Below are 21,765 nucleotides of genomic sequence, written 5' to 3' on the forward strand. Positions count from 1 at the left end.
ACGATTTAGAACTTTGCAACAGGTTTTTATTTTTGCTTTATATCTATTACAGTGTTTGAAACCTAAAGAAATACATTTTCTCTTCAAATTTGGATGTGTATATAAATATCATTTGTCTGGACTCAGCACACTCAATGCCATGGTTTCTTGGCCTGTATCTGCTCTGAAATCATCAAGCTTTGTCTGTCTACCCAGGGGCCCTGAGAACATGGAAAACAATAGCCAGAGTTTATAGTTCTTAAAAGCAAATAAATTTGGAAAGAAAAACTAGTGAGGGAAAAGGTTTGATTCACCTTCCTAGGGTCTATAGCTGGGAACCCAAGCTGTTTTTGAGGGACATCTGGTCTGTCTTGGGTAACTGGGACCTCATACCCCCTTTGCTTCTTTAGTGGTTCAATCAAAGGCAATTCCCACAAATCTGGCTAAAAGAGCCAATACCCAACTCCAGGGCCTGAGGATTGTCGCTATGGCAGAGTTTTCTCTTCCCAAACCCAGAGGCCGAACATCTGACCTACATAGGGGAGCAGGGCTAGAGTTTAGCGGAGGGGTTCAGCAATGTGCTAATGTGGACATCAGCAGTCAGGCTGGCCCAGTAGTAGTGAGGTGCGCCCAAATGCACTGAAGACCTTTATGACACACTACACAAACCTTTCTCCTGGGATGTTCTGGGCCCCCCATTTAATGGTGCCTCTTCTCACAGCCAGGTTTGATTCTGCATGTAGCCCAGGCCTGATACAAAATGCCCTCAGAGGAAAACAGCTTTAATTAACAGACTTACTTGGTTTGTACTGACCTCAAAATTCTTCCCTTACCATGGTCTTCATCTGGGGGTGGGTCTAGGGAACAGCCAATGGGATGACTGAATCCTTTATGAAGGCCTTGGCCAAAGAGCAGCTATTGCCTACCACATGGATCCCTGCAGGGCCAAATTCTCAGCTTGTTGGCTTAACAAAAAAAATACAAAAGTTAAGACAGAAAAAAACACTGGACAAGATTGGTCTAAAATGTGCAATCCTAAAACGGCTATGGAAAAAACCTACTCTGAGCAATTTCTCAGTCTCACGTGCACTTATTTCTAGGATAGTCCTACCTGGAAGATGTTGCTACTGGTTGTGAGGCTTTCCTATGGTTCAGTGCACTGAGCCTTGCACCCTTCCCCAGCCTGCCAGGGAGGCAGACAGGCACACACAATCCTGAGGTCCCCAGCCAGCCTCTTCTCCCTATGGGTCCCTGTAGTGCCTGCGAGGACCTGGAGAATCTGGCTCCTTGCCTTCAATTGAGAATCCAGAAGCCAAGACCACAGATGAATCTACTGAGGAATATTCAAGATGATGGATACCAAGCTGAGTGAGTCTTGGGGAGAAGAGACATGGCCTGAACAAATAAGCTGAGGCCTTCAAAGAAGGGCATGTGGGAGGAGGAGGGAAGTATTGCTAGGCGTTCATCTCCTTCCCTTCTATTTTGCTGGAAATGGATAATTGTACAGTGTAGGGGGAGGGCAGGCAGACATGAGAAAATTGAAATCTAGTTCATTCTGCTAGAGTTTTCATATTAAACTGGTTTGGCTTAAGAGAAAATGAAGGTCAGTGCCTGAGAGCCTTCTTTTGCTCTTCCTTAAGTGTGGTAGCAGCTATAATCTGTGCAGTTCAGCTCTAAATAGGGCTCTTGGAAAGAGGCTTCCAGGGAAAAGAAAACAGGAGTAGATCTAAAGGTTCTAGGTAAGGAGGAACACAAAGGGTCCCTGAAAGCTGAAGTCATCAACACCTGTTACTTGGGTCTTTTGTACCCACTGCCTCAAGTAACTAGGCTGGCCAGGTGAGGGTGGAACCTATGTGGTTCTAACAGAAGGTTGCAGTCAATACCATGGCCAGTCAGTCAGCGGGGATAGCTCAGAACTGAAGGCAGGCTTCTAAGACCAGAGAGCCTGTTAATACTAGAGAAGATGACATGGGGGTGGGATGCCCAGAAGGGCTGGCAATAAAGAATAGCTGGCACTGTTCAAAACAGTATTTGAACACTTTAGCTAAGAAAAAGGCTCCTTGTCCCCTTAATCCACACCTAAGTATCTCCAACCCACCAGAAATCTTAAAATGGACATAGCTATGTGCTGAAGTATTAAGATTCCAAACACAAGTCTTCTCAGGCTACTCCCTACAGCAGGTTGGGGAGCCCCTCCATCCCTGTAACATCCATTCAGAAATCTGTCAGAAAGCTCTGACTTCACCTAGGCCAGGGTCTGGAGTCCAGATGGGGACTGCCCACGAAGAGTGGCTGTCAAGCCTGGTTTAAAAAGAAATATTTTGCTTCCCAAGATGGCCAAAGGAGAGGAGGAGACACAAAAGATGATGTTACTGCCTCTGTGGGCTGGAAGAACTTCACCTGTTGACTGAAAAGGGGGTCAGAGGAATACAATGGGAAAGCACGGTCTGAGGAAGATACTAACAAAGGAAAGCTCCTAGCGGCCATATTTATCTGAAGAGAAATTTGTCCTCGTGCCCTGGGAGACTTCAGCCTTTGGAGTCCTTGTAGAAAACAGGGTTCGAGCAGTAGCCCATGATCAATAGAGTCTTCTCTTTGGTGCATGGCCCAGATCTGAAGCAGAAGTAGATTTGGGAGGAACAGCTGGGGAAGGCAGGATGTGTATGTCTCACAATAAGAATTTGGCCCCAATGTCAGGGACTTAATTATTGCTAGAGATGTACAAAGTAGATCTTACTAAAATAAAATGCTCTGCCCTTTGGACAAGGACAAGGGGTGGGGGGTGGCTTTCTTCTGAACTGTAGGAAAATGGTTTTGTAATGGAGTCGGCAGGCCAAGTGAAGAGGGTCCTGCGCCTTGCCTACCTGGGAGAGTGGGGTTGGTAGTTATCATGGCCAACCTGCAGAGCAGCATCTGACTCACTTAGGCGGTACAGCACTGGTGTCACTTTTCAGTGACAGCCACCAGCCCCAACCACCTTTCTCAGAAAATGCCTCTGGAATTGGATCTCAACACTGGCAAGAGAGGGCAAATTCAAGACCAGTGGCCAAAAACAACTGAACGTTTTATCTGTAAGCAGAGTGGCATGGATTTCACCTGAGCCAGAGGGGGTTTGTGTAGCAATGGGAGCAAGAATGGCATTGTTTCTGGGGAAGGGAAAATACAGTTTGGAGCAGGGCACCTCTGCCTGACCTCTGTGGGGAAGCAGGGACAGAGAGATTGTGCCTTCAGCTCCACCACTGGCCTACACCTAGCCAACAACTTCCTCCACCCCACCCCCAACACCTGGGCTTTACTATCACATGTAATCCATTGAAGCACACAGGCAAGCCATTGAGGCACTGCAGTAGCTCTACTAAAGGGGAAAGAAAAGACATTAGGATTATATTTGTCACAGGAAGGGTAAAATCCAAACCATGTACAAGGATCCCAATCAGGGAAGACATCAATCACTCTCAAAAAAAGTCCTGAGGCTGCTAAATTTCTCAGGTAGGAGACGGCAGCCATCTGTGATAACTTATGTGGACAAGGGCGTTTGAGACTGAATCTGAGGAGGCAGACTGCTTTCTGGGTTTCCTGATGTAAGCAGGATGCTCAGTGGTAAGGACTAGAGTGGTAGACTTCACCGGGCCCCGGGGCCATCCTTGCTCCCTCCATTCAGGTACTAGGACAATCAGACCAGGCTGCCCTGCTATATAAAGGTTCCAGAGCTAAGGGTTGGTCCCTGGTGATGGCCCGGAACCCAAGCAGAGAGAAGGATCAAGGTCAGGCTTCCTGAGCAAAAGAGCTTCCACATCTCTTTTTGGTTTTCCTCACAGTATCCTACTCACAGAAATTACAGAGACAGTTCTTCCTCTTGAGACCAATTAAGGTTGACCTACGTAATATATAGAATATAAAAAAATACAGAACCTTTTGACATTCTCTCCTTTGGAAGTAAAATATACATGATCCAGCTACGGAAGAGGAAGAAGAAGAAAGGCCAAAGGCAGGGATCCACTGGCTATCCCAACACATGACACTCTCACTCCAACCTCCTCTGCAACTTATGGGTCACCAGAGCAAGGACTTTCTCCTCAGGAGAAAGGAAGGACCACAGCCCTCTGTCACGTGCTTAGGAGAAAATACAGCTACCTCAGAGGTTCATCTCAACTCTGAGGGGAATTTTCAAGTAAACAAATGAAGTTGGGTCGCACCATTGGAAGGTGGGTAGGAAACATGGGATCAGTAGCGACACATGGGAAGCCCCGTCTGAAGGCCTGTGTTCCTCTCCCCTCACTCCCACTGGTGTACGTGCCCCAGGAGAGTGAAGGGTATCTCCCAAACTAAAGAGGTCTGGGCAAGGGGTTAAAGGGAGGGAGGGGCCTTTGTCTCATGGTGACCTCCCCCTCAGTCTCTAGTCCCAGACAATGCTGGCAGCTGGGATTCCTAAAACCAGGAACTCATGGCTCTGGGAAAGAGCAATCGTAATACAAGAAAAATGTGCAAAAGAAAAAAAAATTAAATAACGCAATCCAAGCATACAAGATTAATATTCTGTCCGAGCAAGAACACTTTGTTTTGGATTTCTCCCCTCCCCTCCCACCCCTGACGTGTGGAATATTCCATCTGCTCAAGTACCCAAGATAAGAGTTACAGAGATCAGGGCAGAGGACTGGGAAGGATGAAGGAAGATAAAACGGAAGGAAGTCACCACTAAAGAAAAAAAATAAAAATAAAAAAGGTGCAAAATTGATTACCTCAGTCCTCCTTTGTCTACCCCTGGGCTCCTGGGTTAAAGACATATGTGCAGCCAAAATCTAGTGTAAGGAAGAAAAACCCAACACGTCCCCTTCTTGTCACAAAACCCAAATGTGAGCCTCAGATGGTTCTGTCTGTCCAGAGGGTGCTCCCTCCAGGGAAGGGGGCGGAGCAGGTCAAGAGCACAGTTTCCAGGGCAGCAGAGGTGTGTGGTGGCTGATGGTGGGGGGGCTGGTTTCCCGCCCACCAGAGGGCTGCTTTTCCGCTGGTTGGTGGTGCTTCCCATCCCCTCCCCTCCCCGGAGGCAGACATTATAGCTGGAAGCCCTCCATGGGGGCCTCAGGCTGCTGGAAGATAAACTGCTGTTGCGTTTCATCCACTTGGGGAGCCAGGCTGCTATCATCATCTTCTACGCCAAAGTAGTGCTCAATGAGGTCAAAGGCCTTCTGGTAGATCTCCTGGTTCTCATGGCTCTGGAGAAACTCAATTTTATCCAAGCCTACGGTGGCAAGAAGAAAGGAGGGAGAAGAGTAAACTTTGAGTGCTTTTCTATGGGTCCATGAAACAATCTATTTTTTCCTTCCCTGAGTTATGTTAGCATTTATAAACACAAGTAATATGATCAGATCTCTCTTTGATCTGAAAGAGGAGAGCCGAGATCTTTACCTAAAATGACATAACCCCAAAGGAAAAAGACCAAAATGTCAGTTATAAACCGGAGAGTCTAGTCCCGATTCTGCGTTTAACCTGGGCAAACCATTACTGTTCCGAATCTCTTGGAGATGAGTCATGAGTCAATCCAGCACTAACAGACCTTGCTAAGGAAACCATACACAAAACGAAAAGACAACCTGCAAAATGGGAGAAAATATTTGCAACCAATGCGACCGATGAGGGCTTAATTTCCAAAATATACAAACAGCTTGTATAGGTCAATAACAAAAAAACGAACAACCCAATAAAAAAATGGGCATTAGGGACTTCTCTGGTGGTCCAGTGGGTAAGACTCCGTGCTCCCAATGTAGGGGGCCGGGGTTCGACCCCTGGTCGGGGAACTAGTTCCTGCATGCATGCCACAACTAAGAGTCTGCATGCCGCAACTAAAGATCCCGCATGCCGCAACTAAGACCCGGCGCAGCCAAAAATAAATAATAATAAATAAATAAATATTTTTAAAAAACGTGTGTGTTGTAGGTGTACAGAATCTTAAAGAAAAGGGCAGAAAACTAAATAGACATTTCTCTAAAGAAGACATACAGATGGCCAATAGGCATGTGAAAAGATGCTCAAGATCACTAATTATTAGAGAAATGCAAATCAAAACTACAATGAGATCACCTTATACCAGTCAAAATGGCCATCATCAAAAAGTCTACAAGGGAATTCCCTGGTGGTCCAGTGGTTAGGACTCAGTGTTCTCACTACCGGGGCCCTGGGTTTGATCCCTGGTCCGGGAACTAAGATCCTGCAAGCCATGCGGTGCAGCCAAAAAAATTTAAAAGTCTACAAATAATAAATGCTGGAGAGGGTGTGGAGAAAAGGGAACCCTCCTATACTGTTGGTGGGAATGTAAACTGGTGCAGCCACTATGGAGGTTTCTTAAAAAACTAAAAATACAGCTACCATATGATCCAGCGATCCTACTCCTGGGCATATATCTGGAGAAAACTGTAATTCGAAAAGATACATACACCCCAGTGTTCATAGCAGCACTATTTACAATAGCCAAGACATGGAAGCAACTGGAATATCCATCAACAGATGAATGGATAAAGATGTGGTGCATATATATAATGGAATATTACTCAGCCATAAGTAAGAATAAAATAATGCCATTTGCAGCAACATGGATGGACCTAGACATTATCATACTGAGCGAAGTAAGACAGACAGAGAAAGACAAGTATCATATGATATCACTTATGTGGAACCTAAAAAATGGTACAAATGAACTTATTTATAAAACAAAAAAAGACTCACAGACATAGAAAACAAACTTATGGTTACCAAAGGCGAAAGGGTGGGGAGGGATAAATTAGGAGTTTAGGATTAGCAGATACAAACTACTATTAACAAAACAGATAAACAACAAGGACCTCCTGTATGGCACAGGGAACTATATTTAATATCTTGTAATAAACTGTAATGGAAAAACAAAACAAAAGAAAGAAAAGAACTTGCTGCTAGAAACTCAGCTGAAAACATGCCTTCCAGCTCCTGATTCTATTATCAATTCTGGAGCTTTATTTTTGCATCTGTACCATAACCTACTTACTAGGTAGAGCCTATCAGAAACAGAACTCATCTACTGCTCCTCAGAGGAAATGGAACTGGTGGGATAAAACCTTGCATTCAATGATGACCCCCTCAAAACACACACCCTCACATATGTATACTATTTCAGAGTTTCTCTCTACTTAAGGCAGACGTGAGGCTGGGGAGAGGGCACCTACCATAGGCTTCCTCGATGAGGCCACAGTAGGGATTGACCCCTGAGCCACTGCGCTTGCCCTCTTGCTCTCCGAGCCGAAGGATGTTCTCCAGTCCATTGAGGGCGACTTGCACAATCTTTGAATCCATCACAGTCAGCAAGTCGCACAGGGGTTTGATGCAGCCCAGGGAGACCAGGTACCTGAGGGGCAGAGACCAGGTAAGTTCTAAATTAAGACAAGGCAAGGGAGGTGCCAGGAAGGTGCTATGGGGCCTCTGGGTCTCCCTCACACACATCAATGCTCTCAGCAATTCACTCTGACTGAGCTTTCATAACCACCCATCCTTTACCTCAATCTCATCACCCTCCCAATGCTACTGGTTTAGTTCATTTCCATGTAGAAGGCTGCCATGGATTCCTCCTCTTTGCCTCTAATGTCTCCTTGCTGCAGTATTACCTACTTTGAACACATCATTTCCCTGCCTAAAATTTCTGTAGTCCCAGCTCTACAGTCATAACAATACAATCCGGCTCCTAACCTTTTCTAGCTTCCCCTCTCATTATTCCCTTCCGAGAATATTACATTCCAGTCAAACAGTAAAGGTCTCCAGGTTTCTGATTTTTGTACCTTTACTTATGCTTTCTCCTGTCCAAAATGCCATTTACAACCCTGTATCCTCAAAAGCTTCACTCAGTGGCTATCCTTTTCTCCTAAGGTTTTATTTATAATGAATATATTCCCCTTCCTAAGCTACAAGCTGAAGGCAAGGCACTTCTCCAATTCCCACCACTCCTACTCAAGTTGATAATGGAAACCAAAATCAGAGAGTATCCTCGCACAAAACAGCTTTCCTATTTGCTTCTCCCAAGTATCACTGCCAAAAATGATTTCCCAAAGAAGCTGCTCTGAATGAGCCATAGCATGGTTCTCTTTCATTTGTATGGATAATTGAGAATTACACAGATTTAAATTCTCTTGAGGGTAGAAAGAGGCAGAGGAGAGAGATATCTGTGTCATAAGTTTCCATTCTCCAGGAGGGAAAAGAGGTACATGGTTTATAGGAATATACTTCAGATTCCCATGCTACACTCTAGCAGCTCACCAGTTAAACCCTACTGGACAGGGGCAGACCTATCCCACAAAAGGCAGTTTAGAGGTCCCATGTGAACTGTGAGCCAAGAGGTAGAGTACACATATCACTCAGGACGATGGGAAAGGACTGTGATACCTGATTTGTTCAGGGGTTCCTCCTGAGGTGGCATTGGTGATGGCCCAGGCTGCCTCTTTCCTTGTACGGAACTCTGCTTTCTGAAGGATTTCAATCAACACAGGGAAGATATTTGCATCTATGACAGCCTGAGAAGAAATGGGGGGTGGAGGGTGGGGTGTGGGGGAAGAAAGAAAGTCACTTCAAGAAGGGTAAGCAAATCCAGACCCCAAATCAGCTAAAAGATTAAGACATCTTCCCCTTCCTGAAAGTTCTTTTCACATAGGTAAGATGCTACAGAGGAACCTGGCTTCTGTTACACAGAATCTTTGACTGACAGCATCCATTGACCCCAATTTAAAAAGGGAAATAATTTTTTTCTTCTAGAGGGCAATATCCCACAATGTCTCATGTTCCCAGGCCTTTCTACCTGCTGCCCCCCCGCCAACTTCCCTCCTGCTTGTTCTACCTGTATCTGAGCCCTGTTGCCAGCAGTGATATTTGAAATGGTCCAACAAGCTTCCTTTCGGATTGACTCCTTGGAGCTGCTCAGCAAGTGGAGGAGGCAAGGGAGGGCTGAACAGTTCAGAATGACCTAGAACACCAAAAGCACAGGCAACAAAAGAAAAATTAGATAAACTGGACTTAAAATCAAAATTTTAAACTTTTGGGTACCAAAAGACACCATCAACATAGTGAATTACACAAATCACAGAATGGGAGAAAGTATATACATATCATATATCTGATAAGGATTAATATCCAGAATATACAAAAAAAAATTTTTTAAATGCAGGTGGCCAATAGGCACATGAAAAGATGCCAAACATCACTAATCATTAGGGAAATGCAAATCAAAACCTCAGTGAGATACAACTTCACGCTTATTAGAATAGTTATCCTTAAAAAATCCAGGCCATGCAAGTGTTGGTAAAGATGCGGAGAAATTGGAACCCAGTACACTGCTGGTGGGAATGTAAAATGGCACAGCCATTATACTGTTTTGTGTGCAAAACAGTATGGTGGTTCCTCAAAATCTTAAACATAAAATTACCATGTGATCCAATAATTCCACCTCTGGATATATACCCAGAAGAACTGAAAGCAGGGACTCAAACAGATACTTGTATGCCAATACTCAATGCAGCATTATTCATACTAGCCAAAAGGTGGAAGCAACCCAAGTGTCTACCAATAGATGAATAAATAAACCAAATGAAGCATATGCACACTTGGAATATTATCTAGCCACAGAAAGGAATGAAGGTGTGACATGCTAAAATATGGATGAACCTTGAAAACATTATGCTAAGTGAAATAAGCTGAAACAAAAGGACAAATATATATGGTTCGGCTTATATGAGGTAACTAGAGTAGTCAAACTCCTAAGAGACAGGAAGTAGTATGGTGGTTACCAAAGGATGGGCGGGGGGGGGAATGGGAAGTTATTATTTAAAGGGTACAGAGTTTCAGTTTGGAATGATGCAAAATGGTGGAGATGGATGGCGATGATGGTTGAATAAAAATGTGAATGTACTTAATGCCAGTGAACTATACTTAAAAATCGTAAAAACAGAAAAAGTTATGAATATCTGTACACACAGGCACACGCGTGCACACACAAACACAAAAGAATGACCTAGAAAATGAGTGTGGGCTTGAGTGAGACTGCTCACCTGTAAGAAATTTGTTAAGAATTCCACAGAATTATACAAACTACTCAAGACGCAAAGAATACTCAGATCTCTAGCCTTTGAACAGAGAAACACTGTATACTGTGCTCTCAATGGAAGTGTTACTAACAGGAGAGTAACATGAGACATGGGATCCTAAAGGTCTAGGAAGTAGGGGTGAGGTTCCATAGCTTTTAGTATTTCAAAGGTACCGTAACTCAAAATCTGTTAACAATTACTTTACAATGTCCCAGGTAGTGAGTCAGGTTATTCCATTTAGTTTTTCTTCAATAGCACCCAATGGATGATGACTTGCTTCCAATTTATAGAAAAAAATGAAGGCAACCAAGTTGCCCCCAAATAATATAGCAAGTGGCAGAGCTGGAATTTTTCACTCAAGCCTATGCTTTCTCTCCTAGATCATGTTGCCTCCTACCAGGACCAAAGTCTGTGGCAGGGAAGGATTTTGTCCATAGACAGCTCTCCTCCTCCTCCTTACCTGGGTCTGGATGTCATCCCCGGTGACGATGTTACCCACAGCTCTCAGAGCAGGAGAAGCCACTTTGTTATCGTTGTGCCTACAGAGGAGGGCAATCTGATCAGTAGAGGGCCAGCACATGGCATTCAACTCGGCTGACCACCAAGGCCAGCAGCACTCATGGCTCCAGACCTTTGGATAGGGCAGCAGACTGCTGACTGCAGTTCTGAGCTTGGAGCTTAGGGAATCTGTACCCTTTCTAACTGAGATCACTCACATTAGAAGCTCAACCAATCTCCGGCAGACTCCAGAGTCTATGACTGCCTGGATCTTCTCGTTGGGGCCATCAGACAGATAAGAAAGGGCCCAGCAAGCATCTGCCAGCAAGTCTGAGTCGCTGCTGAAGAGTAGGCGAGACAGCACAGGCAAACAGGGGGAGACCTGTTGGAAGCAGAGAGAGAGGGACTCAGGCGGACATGGTTACATCATCTCTACCACTAACCCTAAAATTGCTGAGCCCTCCTCTACTAAGTAAGTCTAAGATCTGGAGATTTCTACTACATTAAACCATCAGGCCCACATTTTCACTTTACCATCCAGGCATATGAGATCACCTACTTCATTGACGACTGCCTTTTTCAGTTTCCCAAGGATGAGACTCGGAGGGTTCCCCAAAGACTTGAAAACGCCCATATCAAAATTCCCCCATATGAAGGAACCTGCTTTCACTCAGGAATTGCTAAGAAGCTCTCTTGGAACTTCCCTGGTGGCGCAGTGGATAAGACTCGGTGCTCCTAATGCAGGGGGCCCAGGTTCAATCCCTGGTCAGGGCACTAGATCCCACATGCATGCCACAACTAAGGAGCCCGCCTGCCACAACTAAGACCCAGTGCAACCAGATAAATAAATAAAGTATTAAAAAAAGAAAAAAAAAAAAAAAAAAAAAAGAGAAGCTCTCTTACCTTTGCAAACTCTGGGGGTGGGTTCTTGCCTCGGCACAGGTTTGACAGGGCCCAGACTGCATTCCGTGTCATTGTCAGTCGTGTGGACTTGGTAAGCAGCCTGAAGGGGACAGCAAAGCCAGATCCTGAGCAATGATGCTCTTTGCATATAGCTGTTGCCTACGAACCCCAGGAGCAAATCCAATCAGACCCCTAAGACTCTAGCAGCCTGTTTCTTCCTACCCATAGATTTAAGTTAAGTGAGCCTGTTTGGCCCAGGAGGCCGACCTACATCTTCACAGAGGATTAGGACCAGCTGTGGCTTATTAAAACCATAGCTAATAAGGACAAACAGAGGGCTGGACTGTGAGTAAGCACGCTAAACGTTTAAGATAGGACATACTGTGCCCCTAACTGTGGCCACAAGTTCTAAACAAGAGTATTGTTGTCTTTGGAAATAAAAGCTGAAAGTTTAGTGTGAGGGCTTTAGCCATGCACTGTGGAATGATTTTCTATGACAGACCCAAGAAGTAGTTATAATAGTAGCCTATGAGATTGTGGCCTCTCAAGAAAAGCTCCTCCCTCTGTTTTGGTTTAGATGTAGCTCTACTATAAGGGTACAGAGGAAGGGATGGGAGCATCCAGATGACTCTGCAAGGGGTCTTAGATCTGTGGCTTACAACAGAGCTCTCCAATGTACTAGGCATAAACCCATAGCAAATCAATGCATTCCGTAGAGAAGGTTAGATGCTTCCAGATGGGCTAGTCCTTGCTCTCTCCTCTGGCTCAACAATGAGACAGGTATGACCAACATGAGATTCTACAGTGCTACAAAGTGAGGAAGCACAAGACACAGACCAGTGACACAATCTTCTTACTCTCAAAAGATACTATCTTTTACTCTGGCAATGAGAATGCACTTTTATCATTTTTGTATTCACTCATCGTCTTAAGGTAAACTGCTCCCCAAAGATCTGCCACATGGCTGCCAGAAAGATACCCCAGGTGCAGATGATAATAATTACTCACGTTAGCAAAGGATTAAGGATGGAACAGTTCAAGACGTAATCTCGGCAAACGGAGCTGTCTCCAGCTATGTTTCCCAGTGCCCAGACTGCCTAAAAAAGGGATGATGGAACTGTCACCCACAGAGCCTAGTGGCTTCTGTGAGTACTTTATACTCACAACTACAGAGTGACACCCACCAGTAACCAGGACAAACACCCCATCAAGACCTGAAACACACTAAATAAGCTCAGGTACCCTCCTTGTTAAAACTGAGCACTTGCTCTATGAGGACTTTTTCTCTGAGAGTTCCTGGTTCATTGGGGAAGGCAGGCTGACATTGTACTGCAGCCAGAGAAGCCAGACCAAGACCTCCTTATCCCCACCCCCCAGAAAAGGAGAAAATGATGGGAAAATTGCATTCTTGTAGCCTCATAGGACCAACCCTATATGTAGTAATATAGGAAAAAACCCTAGTACCACTCTCCACTTCTATCCAACCAGTGGAAGAAATGGAAGTTGGGTTTTTATGATCTGTAGGTGCTGAGAAATGGGTATTGTGGTGTCTTTTTTCCAGCACCACCTCCGATGCCCAATGTGTGGAGTTTTTTCTACACCAACAACCAATTCTCTGATACCAACTGGGTCAATTCAGTTAAATTCTGACACTAACTCGGGTTAGGGCAGATCCCACAGGCTAGGGGCTCAGTCCCACAAGACTGCCCTCAATTTAGATGCTAGCTGCAATTTCCAGGTGCTACCCATACTTCTTACCAACTGGCTATAAATTCAGGAGTTCCACAATCTCCTCCTCAGGTTCAATAATTCACTAGAATGATTCACAGAACTCAAGAAAACACTTCACTTACGTTTACCAGTTTACTGTAATATATACAACTCAGAAGAGCTAAATGGAAGAGATGCACAGGGCAAGGTATGGGTTGAGGAGTGGGGTTGCACAGAACTTCCAAGCCCTCTCCAGGCACGTCACCTTCCCAGCACACTGAGTGTTCACCAACCCAGAAGCTCTCTGAATCTCACTGTTCAAGCCTTTTTATAACCCAATCTCTAGACCCTCTAACCTCCCTGGGGAGGGTGGGGTGGAGGGGTGGGAAGAGTGGGGGTGGGAAGAGTGGGGGTGGGGTGGGGCTGAGAGTTCCTATCCTCTAATCCTAAATTTGGTCTCTCTGATGACTAGACCTCCCTTCCTGAAGCTATCTAGGGACCCACCCGGAGTCACCGCATTAGCACAGACTCAGGTGTGTCCCAAAGGGGCTCTTTAGGAATAACAAAAGGCACTTCTATCACTAAGAAAATCCCAATGTTTTTAGGAGCTCTTTGCTCTTAACCTCTTAACTGGGGATAAGGACAAAATATACTTTTTATTATACCACTGGTACCATCAAGAATTAAGTCGGGGTTTCCCTGGTGGCGCAGTGGTTGAGAGTCCGCCTGCCGATGCAGGGGACACGGGTTCATGCCCCGGTCCGGGAAGATCCCACATGCCGTGGAGCAGCTAGGCCCGTGAGCCATGGCCGCTGAGACTGCGCATCCGGAGCCTGTGCTCCGCAACGGGAGAGGCCACAACAGTGAGAGGCCCGTGTACCGCAAAAAATAAATAAATAAATAAATAAATAAATAAATAAAAGAATTAAGTCAAATTTGGGCATTACCTGCTCCTGTACATCCTCAAAGTCCGAGTTAAGCAGCTCTATAAAAATGGGGACAGCCCCTGCTTCAATGACAATTTTGGTCTGCTGAGAGGTTCCAGAGGCAATGTTTGTTAGAGCCCAGGCAGCTTCAAACTGAAAGTGAGATTAAAGCCATGAGTGAGAGGTCATTCCAGATGAGCAGCCGTGCCTACTAGCTGGCTCAGAGCAATAAGCCTCCTGCCCCTGACTTAAAAACAAAGACAAAAAACCACACAAGCCTTTCCCTCTCCACCTTTAAATGACAGGAAGAGGTACTGGCAGTGATATAACATAATGGGAAGACAGAATTGGGCTTCCATGGTCCCAGGTCTAGTCCTGCACTACCACAGCACCCATGAGTCCTTTGGCAAGTCACGTTTTTATTTCCCGAGCTTCACTTTATTCATCTCTGAAACCAGGATAAGAGTGAGATGGGTCTCTAAAAGTCCCTTTCAGCCAAGTTTCTAATAAGTTCCAATGGATTGACTCATTACCCATTTGTGAGAAGAGAGACCCAGAAAAGCTAAATGGTTCACCTCAGGGTTAGAAGTGGACTAGAACCTCTAGGGTTGGCCAAAAAGTTCATTCAGGTTTTTCTGTAACATCTTATGGAAAAACCCGAACGAACTTTTTGGCTAACCCAATATATTTATATTTATAATTTATAATATAACCTCTGAATAATCAGTCTGTCATATTCTGGTATCTTTCCTCTGAGATTGTTTTAGGGAAGAGTTTGTGGGTCTCTTATTTGATTGAGGTCAAGACCTCTGAGGTAACAGCATCTCTTAAATGTTCCCTCAATATCTTGTCTATATCCTAAGAGATGTGTCTGTAGAAACATGCCACTACAATTTCTTGGCAAAGGGGCTTTCATCTGGTAACTCTCCACCCCAGGCCTCACCTGTAATGTACAATTCTCATTCCTCTTCAGAAACTCCACAAACCGATCCACCACTCCTGGAGTATTGATAACTTCATCTATTGGAGGACTAGGTTCTGGAAGAGGGAGAGGAAAAGTCAGGAGAGGCTTTGGCTAATGCTTTCATGGGGGTAAGTCCACCATCCTTCCTAGATACTCCTGACCATCCTTCTAAACATTCCCAAACTCCCTTTTGGTGAGGTAGTTTTAACAATAGCTGGTCATGGGGCTTCCCTGGTGGCGCAGTGGTTGAGAATCTGCCTGCCAATGCAGGGGACACGGGTTCGATCCCTGGCCCTGGAAGATCCCACATGCCGTGGAGCAACTAAGCCCGTGCGCCGCAACTACTGAGCCCGCGTGCCGCGACTACTGAAGGCTGTGCACCGCAACTACTGAAGCCTGCGCACCTAGAGCCTGTGCTCCACAACGAGAGGAGCCACCACAATGAGAAGCCCGTGCACTGCAACGAAGAGTGGCCCCTGCTCACCGCAACTAGAGAAAGCCCGTGCGCGACAACGAAGACCCAACGCAGCCATAAATAAATAAATAAATAAATAAATAAATAAATAAATAAATAAATAAATAAATAAATAAATAAATAAATAAATAAATAAATAAATAAATAAATAAATAAATAAAATATATATTATATATATATATATATATATATATATTATATATATATATATATATATATATATATATAAGAAAAAACAATACCGGGTCATTTTTGAACTGTATAAAATAGCTGAGATGCCAAAGAGTAAAGCCAATCCTAATTTAACTATGCTCACCTTTGGCTTCCTAAACCTAAGCAAGTAACTAACCTTACTTACCTTAAGCAAGTAAAGAATTAAGGGAGAGAAGACCAAGGGAGGAGCAACCCTAGCCTAAACACTTCCCTTCCAAGACCAGCATTCTTTTCTTGGGAGGAAGAAAAGTCAGGGAATATTTTTGCCATCATACATCAAATTTTTACCGAGCACAAACTATATGCCAGACATGGTTCTGGGTACCGAGGATACAGCAGTGAACAAAACCAAAAGTCTATGCCGTCGTAGAGCTTATACCCTTGTGATGAGAAATATCCTGTTATGTTAGAAGGCAGTAAGTGTAATAGGAAAAAAAAAGAATAGGTAGGGCGGGGTAAGGAGACAAAAAAGGCTGCAGGGGTGGGGGGAGCTGCAATTTCTGATAGCGTGTCAGGGTAGGCTTTACTGAGAAGGCAGGATCTGATCATAGAAATGTAGCAGCTGTCACACAGTTATCTGCAAGTAAAGGATATCAGGCAGAGGAAATAGTGCAAAGGTAAGAATGTGCCTGGCTTGTCCAAGGACACCAAAGCCAGTAGGGCTACAGCAGAATGAGTGAAAGGGAGTAGTTGATGAGGTCAGTGAGAAGAAACAAGATGCTAAAGTCATGCAGGGCCCCCTGCGGAAGACTAGGCTTTGTACCTTTGGAGAGCAGTTTCCGGAATTTCTGTGTGGTTGCTAACTGCAGGTCAGAATCATCAGAAAAGAGCATCTCCACCATCTCTCTCGTGATCACGCTCTCCTAGAACATAAAACAGGTTCACGACTTTGCAAACCAATACTAGAGCCAGATATGAGCCCATAATCCTGTTTGGAATCCTGCTTTCTAAAGACTTGAGGGCAAGAGGAAGGGGTAACAGCAGGCTCAGAAGGTGTTTAATCCACAGCTGCTTCAAGCTGGAACATTTGGAAGTGATTCTTAACCTCTGAGGCAACTGATAGCCTCCCTTAAATGTTTCCTCTGGTGTTTCCATCAGAGATGAATCCTTATTGACGCCGTAAGTTGACCAGCTACAGAAGGGCCCACGGAATAAAGAGCTTAGCATGATTGTTGGTAAAGCTAACTAGATGATGTGAACTGACCAATTTCTGTTCTGTAGAAGCAGGTACTTTCCAAGCTTGCCTGGGAAGCTTGCAAGGGTCTTACCCCAGTGGTAGAGCTCACATAGGAGTCCATGAGGAGACTATCGAACATGGCGGCTTCTTCATTAATCAGCTCCACATTTCTCCGTTTAAAAAGCTGAAAATAAAGAGAAGAGATGGTGGTAAGACTTCTTACCGAAACAAAGAAAACAAAGTATGACCCAATGTTAAATTATGGCATAACTGTCAAGGAATGCTACTGTATGAGAAAATGCCAAGCTTAATATACTGATATGGAAAGACATTCAAGGGCTTTACTTTCTATGTTATAGATTGTTTACATTTTTGGAGAACATTTTTATAAGCAAAAAAAAAATCTTTTAAAATTCCCGTGCCCTTTGTATAAAAGGTGATGCATATAAAAGGCTGTGAAGGAAAGAAATAATGGTAAAGCAAAAGGGTGGGCAAAAGCAGTTTAGCATCTAGACCTGGGCAAGGAACCAATTTGGTGGTGGCGTGTGGTGCATGGTGCGTGGCAGAGTGTAGACGACGAGGCATTAAAACAGTCTCAGTTCTAGGGAGACTTACAAAGAATGGACTCAAGAAATAGAAGTAAGGCAGCCCAGATGGCTGACAAAATTCTTAAAGGGCCAGGCTTGGGGCTGGGCCTTGACAGCCAGATCTAACAGTGACTACTGGGTAAAAACGAGGGGTTAGCACTAGAATGTTATATTGAAGACATAAATGATGTCCAAGTTGTTCTAAATTATGGAAAAGGAATAAGGGACAGTTCTTTCTCAAAGCTTCCAAAATTTCTTTACAACAAAGGAAGCTGGAGGAGCGGCCCACAGAGATAAGCTACTTTCCCAAGAGGAAAGTGAGAGTGCAAGGTGGAGGTCAACCATGGTGGCTGGCCTGCCTCCCTGAAGAGCACGTTTGAGAATACTTGGGCTAACCCACTTGTTGCTCCCGTTTCTGCTTCCGGAGCTGAATGCCCTCCTCCTCTCTTCTTCGCCTCATTTCCTCAGGGTTTAGGGCATTGTTCTTATAGCTCTTCATTCGATAATTGTCTTTCCCTGGGCTCGCCATGGTCTCTGGAAGAAGGGAAGATACAAACATATTGGCAAAGGCTCTTAGGAGGACAGCATTTCCTTCTCACTGGCTTCTTTCCCTACCCACTCGCCCCTTCTCAGGGGGACTCACAGGTTCCCAAGGAGGCCTAATAATCTCAGTAACTGCACCTGACATCCCTAGTACCACCCCCACACAAACAACAACACAACACAAACAACACAGTCTCCTTTAATCATAACAAACTTATTAAGTAAGTGCTATTATAGCAATTGATATAAGCAGAGGACTTAAAAGGTGTAGGCCCTGGAGGCAGATTGTGTGGGTTCAAATACCGGCTCTTCTAATTCTTAGCTGTGCAACTTTCAACAAGTTGCTTTAACCTCTATGCCTCAGGAGCTCATCTTTAAAATAGGGATATAATAATTCCTATTTCATAGAGCTGTTAGAAGGATTATATAGCTTAATACATGAAAATGGAGTTGTCAGAAGGATTATATAGCTTAATACATGCAAAGTACTATTTAGAACAACAGGCATATGGTAAATGCTCACAAGCTATGATCACTTCTATGACAAGACAGAAAAGTTGTATGACTTGCCCAATAAACTCAAATATATTTAACCTACCCAGGTGATATACGTTATAGTGTACCCAATTCAGTGGAATACCATGTATTTTTTTTAAATAACTCATGTGGCCACCCATCTATATTTTAAAGAAATTTAAAATTTTATTCTGTAATATTTGCTACATACAAAAAAATGAAACATAATGTAAAGTTACGAAGCAAAATAATACAATGAGCATCTGTCAACTCACCACTAAACTTAAGAACTAGATTATTAATATGCCTGAATCTAGTAGTAGGGTCCTCCCCTATCCCAGGCCCCTCCATCCCCACTCCAACTCCAGCCAAAAGAAAACTGCTATGATGAATTGTCATTATCTTTGCTTTTTTTGTTTTTATTAATCACATATATGTTTACCCCTAAATATTATATCATACTATGTTTAGTCTACTGAGAACTGTCGCTCCTTCACTGTTTTTTTTTTGTTGTTGTTTTGTTTTTTTGCAGTACGCGGGCCTCTCACTGTTGTGGCCTCTCCCGTTGCAGAGCACAGGCTCCGGACGTGCAGGCTCAGCGGCCATGGCCCACGGGCCTAGCCGCTCCGTGGCATGTGGGATCTTCCCAGACTGGGGCACGAACCCATGTCCCCTGCATCGGCAGGCAGATTCTCAACCACTGTGCCACCAGGGAAGCCCCCTCCACTGGGTTTTTAAGATTCACCCATGTTTCTGCATGGAGCTGTATTTCTTTAATTTTTCCTATGTCATATTATTTTACTGTATAAACACATTATAATTTATTTGCATTTCCCTGATTATTAGTGATGTTGAGCATCTTTTTCATGAACCTGTTGGCCATTTATACGTTTGCTTTGTAAAAGTGTCTATTCAGGTTCTTTGCCCATTTTTAATTGCATTATTATTATTATTTTTTTTGCTATTGAATTGTGTGAGTTCCTTATATATTTTGGATATTAATCCCTTATCAGATATATGGTTAGCAAATATTTTCTCCCATAGGCTGCCTTTTCACTTTGTTGACCATTTCTTTTGCTGTACAGAAGCTTTTAAGTTTTCTAGTTCAAGCTTTCTCATTTATGTGATCCTACTTATTTATTTTTGCTTTTGTTGCTTGTGCTTTTGGTGTCATACCCAAAAAAATCATTGCCAAGACCAAGGTCTTTTTTCCTGTGTTTTCTTCTAGGAGTTTTAACAGTTTCAGGTCTTACAATTAAGTCTTTAATCTATTTTGAGTTGGCAAATAACATCTTAGTCTTCACTTCCCAGACCCTCTGAAATAGTCTGCAGATCACACTTTGAGAACCGCTGCTCTAAGGAATGAATTGCTGGGTTTAGGCAAGTGAATGTTAAACTTCACCAGATAGTACCACGTTGCCTTCCAATGTGATGCCAGTTCACACTAGCTCAGCAATACGTACCAGGTTCCCACTGATGTATATCCTATTACTCAGAATTATCACTTTTGCCAATCTAATGAGTATAAGGTACTTCACCGGGATAATGATTTGCATTACTAATAGGGTTAGATTTTATGTTTATTAGCCATGTTTCCCTTTCTGTGAAAAATGTCTGTTTATGGTACTTAGAATATTTTTCTATTGAATTACTTGTTCTTTGCTTATTGATTTATAGTTCTTTAGATATTCTAGTTATTAACCATTTGTTAGTTATTTGTATTACAAATATCTTTTAGGAGTTTGTATCTTTTCAGTTTTTGCAATTTTCACTTTATGGAGTTCTTAATTATAATGTAGTTAAATTTTTCTTTAATACTTAGCTTTTTCTGTGTGTCTTGTTTAATAAATCCTTTCACACTCTCAAGGTCAGAAAGATACACTCTCACGTCTTCTGAAAGTTTTAAAGCTTGCCCTTTACATGCCGGTGTTTCATATACCTGAAATTTGATTATTTGTGTGTGTATAAGCTTTAGGAAGTTAACACAAAGTCTGAACATTAATGACTTAGGTACACAGGTTAGGGGAAAAAAAAGAAAGGAGAGAGAAATCATACAGCAGAGAGAACCAACAAGGCAAAACTGGGAACTTTCAAAAGATGAAAAATAGTCAAGTCTCTGGTGAGATTTCTCAAGAACAAAAGAGGACACAAATAATGTTAGCTAACTAAGATTGAAAAGCGAATATGAGCAACTTTATGCTAGCTAACATGTCTGAAAAGACAAATTCCTAGAATAATATAACTTGCCAAAAGTGACTCAAACAGAATGTGACTAGCCTTATAACCATTAAATATACTGAATCAGCACTAAAGAATATTCCCACAAAGAAAATGCCAGGGGCTTCCCTGGTGGCGCAGTGGTTGAGAGTCTGCCTGCCGATGCAGGCGACATGGGTTCATGCCCCAGTCTGGGAAGATCCCACATGCCACGGAGCGGCTGGGCCCGTGAGCCATGGCCGCTGAGCCTGCGCGTCCAGAGCCTGTGCTCCGCAACGGGAGAGGCCACAGCAGTGAGAGGCCCACGTACGGAAAAAAAAAAAAAGAAAAAAAAAAAGAAAATGCCAGGTTTAAGTTGTTTTACAAATGAGGTTTTTAAAAAAATAAATTTACTTATTTATTTATTTATTTTTGGCTGCACTGGGTCTTCGTTGCTGTGCGCGAGCTTTCTCTAGTTGTGGTGAGCAGGGGCTACTCTTCATTGCGGTGTGCGGGCTTCTCATTGCAGTGGCTTCCCTTGTTGCATAGCACGGGCTCCTAGGCGCGTGGGCTTTAGTAGTTGTGGCTCGCAGGCTCTAGAGCTCAGGCTCAGTAGTTGTGGCACATGGGCTTAGGTGCTCCGTGGCATGTGGGATCTTCCCGGACTGGGGCCCAGGGCTCAAACCTGTGTCCCCTGCATTGGCAGGTGGATTCTATTTTTTTTTTTTTTTTTTTTTTTTGTGGTGCGCAGACCTCTCACTGTTGTGGCCTCTCCCGCTGCGGAGCACAGGCTCTGGACACGCAGGCTCAGCGGCCATGGCTCACGGGCCCAGCCGCTCCGCGGCATGTGGGATCTTCTCGGACCGGGGCACGATCCCATATCCCCTGCATCGGCAGGCGGACTCTCAACCACTGCGCCACCAGGGAAGCCCTGGATTCTATTTTTAATTAATTAATTAATCAATTAATTTTTGGCAGTGTTGGGTC

General features: G+C 43.9%; 1 protein-coding gene across 2 annotated transcripts in view; it reads right to left on the reverse strand.

The window, feature by feature from the left end:
* Positions 1-10: 10 nt before the first annotated feature.
* The window catches only part of KPNA6 (karyopherin subunit alpha 6), a 51,760-nt gene continuing 30,005 nt past the window's right edge, over positions 11-21,765 (reverse strand). For both annotated transcript variants that reach the window (XM_081255706.1, XM_081255707.1), the window contains exons 2-14: positions 17,924-18,057; positions 17,028-17,120; positions 16,523-16,622; positions 15,051-15,145; positions 14,129-14,260; positions 12,480-12,568; positions 11,472-11,571; positions 10,787-10,950; positions 10,531-10,609; positions 8,828-8,953; positions 8,380-8,507; positions 7,173-7,351; positions 11-5,218 (exon numbers count right to left, since the gene is read on the reverse strand). In XM_081255706.1, the coding sequence (XP_081111832.1) occupies positions 5,031-5,218; positions 7,173-7,351; positions 8,380-8,507; positions 8,828-8,953; positions 10,531-10,609; positions 10,787-10,950; positions 11,472-11,571; positions 12,480-12,568; positions 14,129-14,260; positions 15,051-15,145; positions 16,523-16,622; positions 17,028-17,120; positions 17,924-18,057 (1,607 nt within the window). In that variant the 3' untranslated portion in view covers positions 11-5,030. The remainder of the gene's footprint in view (positions 5,219-7,172; positions 7,352-8,379; positions 8,508-8,827; positions 8,954-10,530; positions 10,610-10,786; positions 10,951-11,471; positions 11,572-12,479; positions 12,569-14,128; positions 14,261-15,050; positions 15,146-16,522; positions 16,623-17,027; positions 17,121-17,923; positions 18,058-21,765) is intronic.

The sequence above is a fragment of the Mesoplodon bidens genome (assembly GCF_964165515.1).
Source record: "Mesoplodon bidens genome assembly, chromosome: 2".
NCBI classification, from domain to species: domain Eukaryota; kingdom Metazoa; phylum Chordata; class Mammalia; order Artiodactyla; family Ziphiidae; genus Mesoplodon; species Mesoplodon bidens.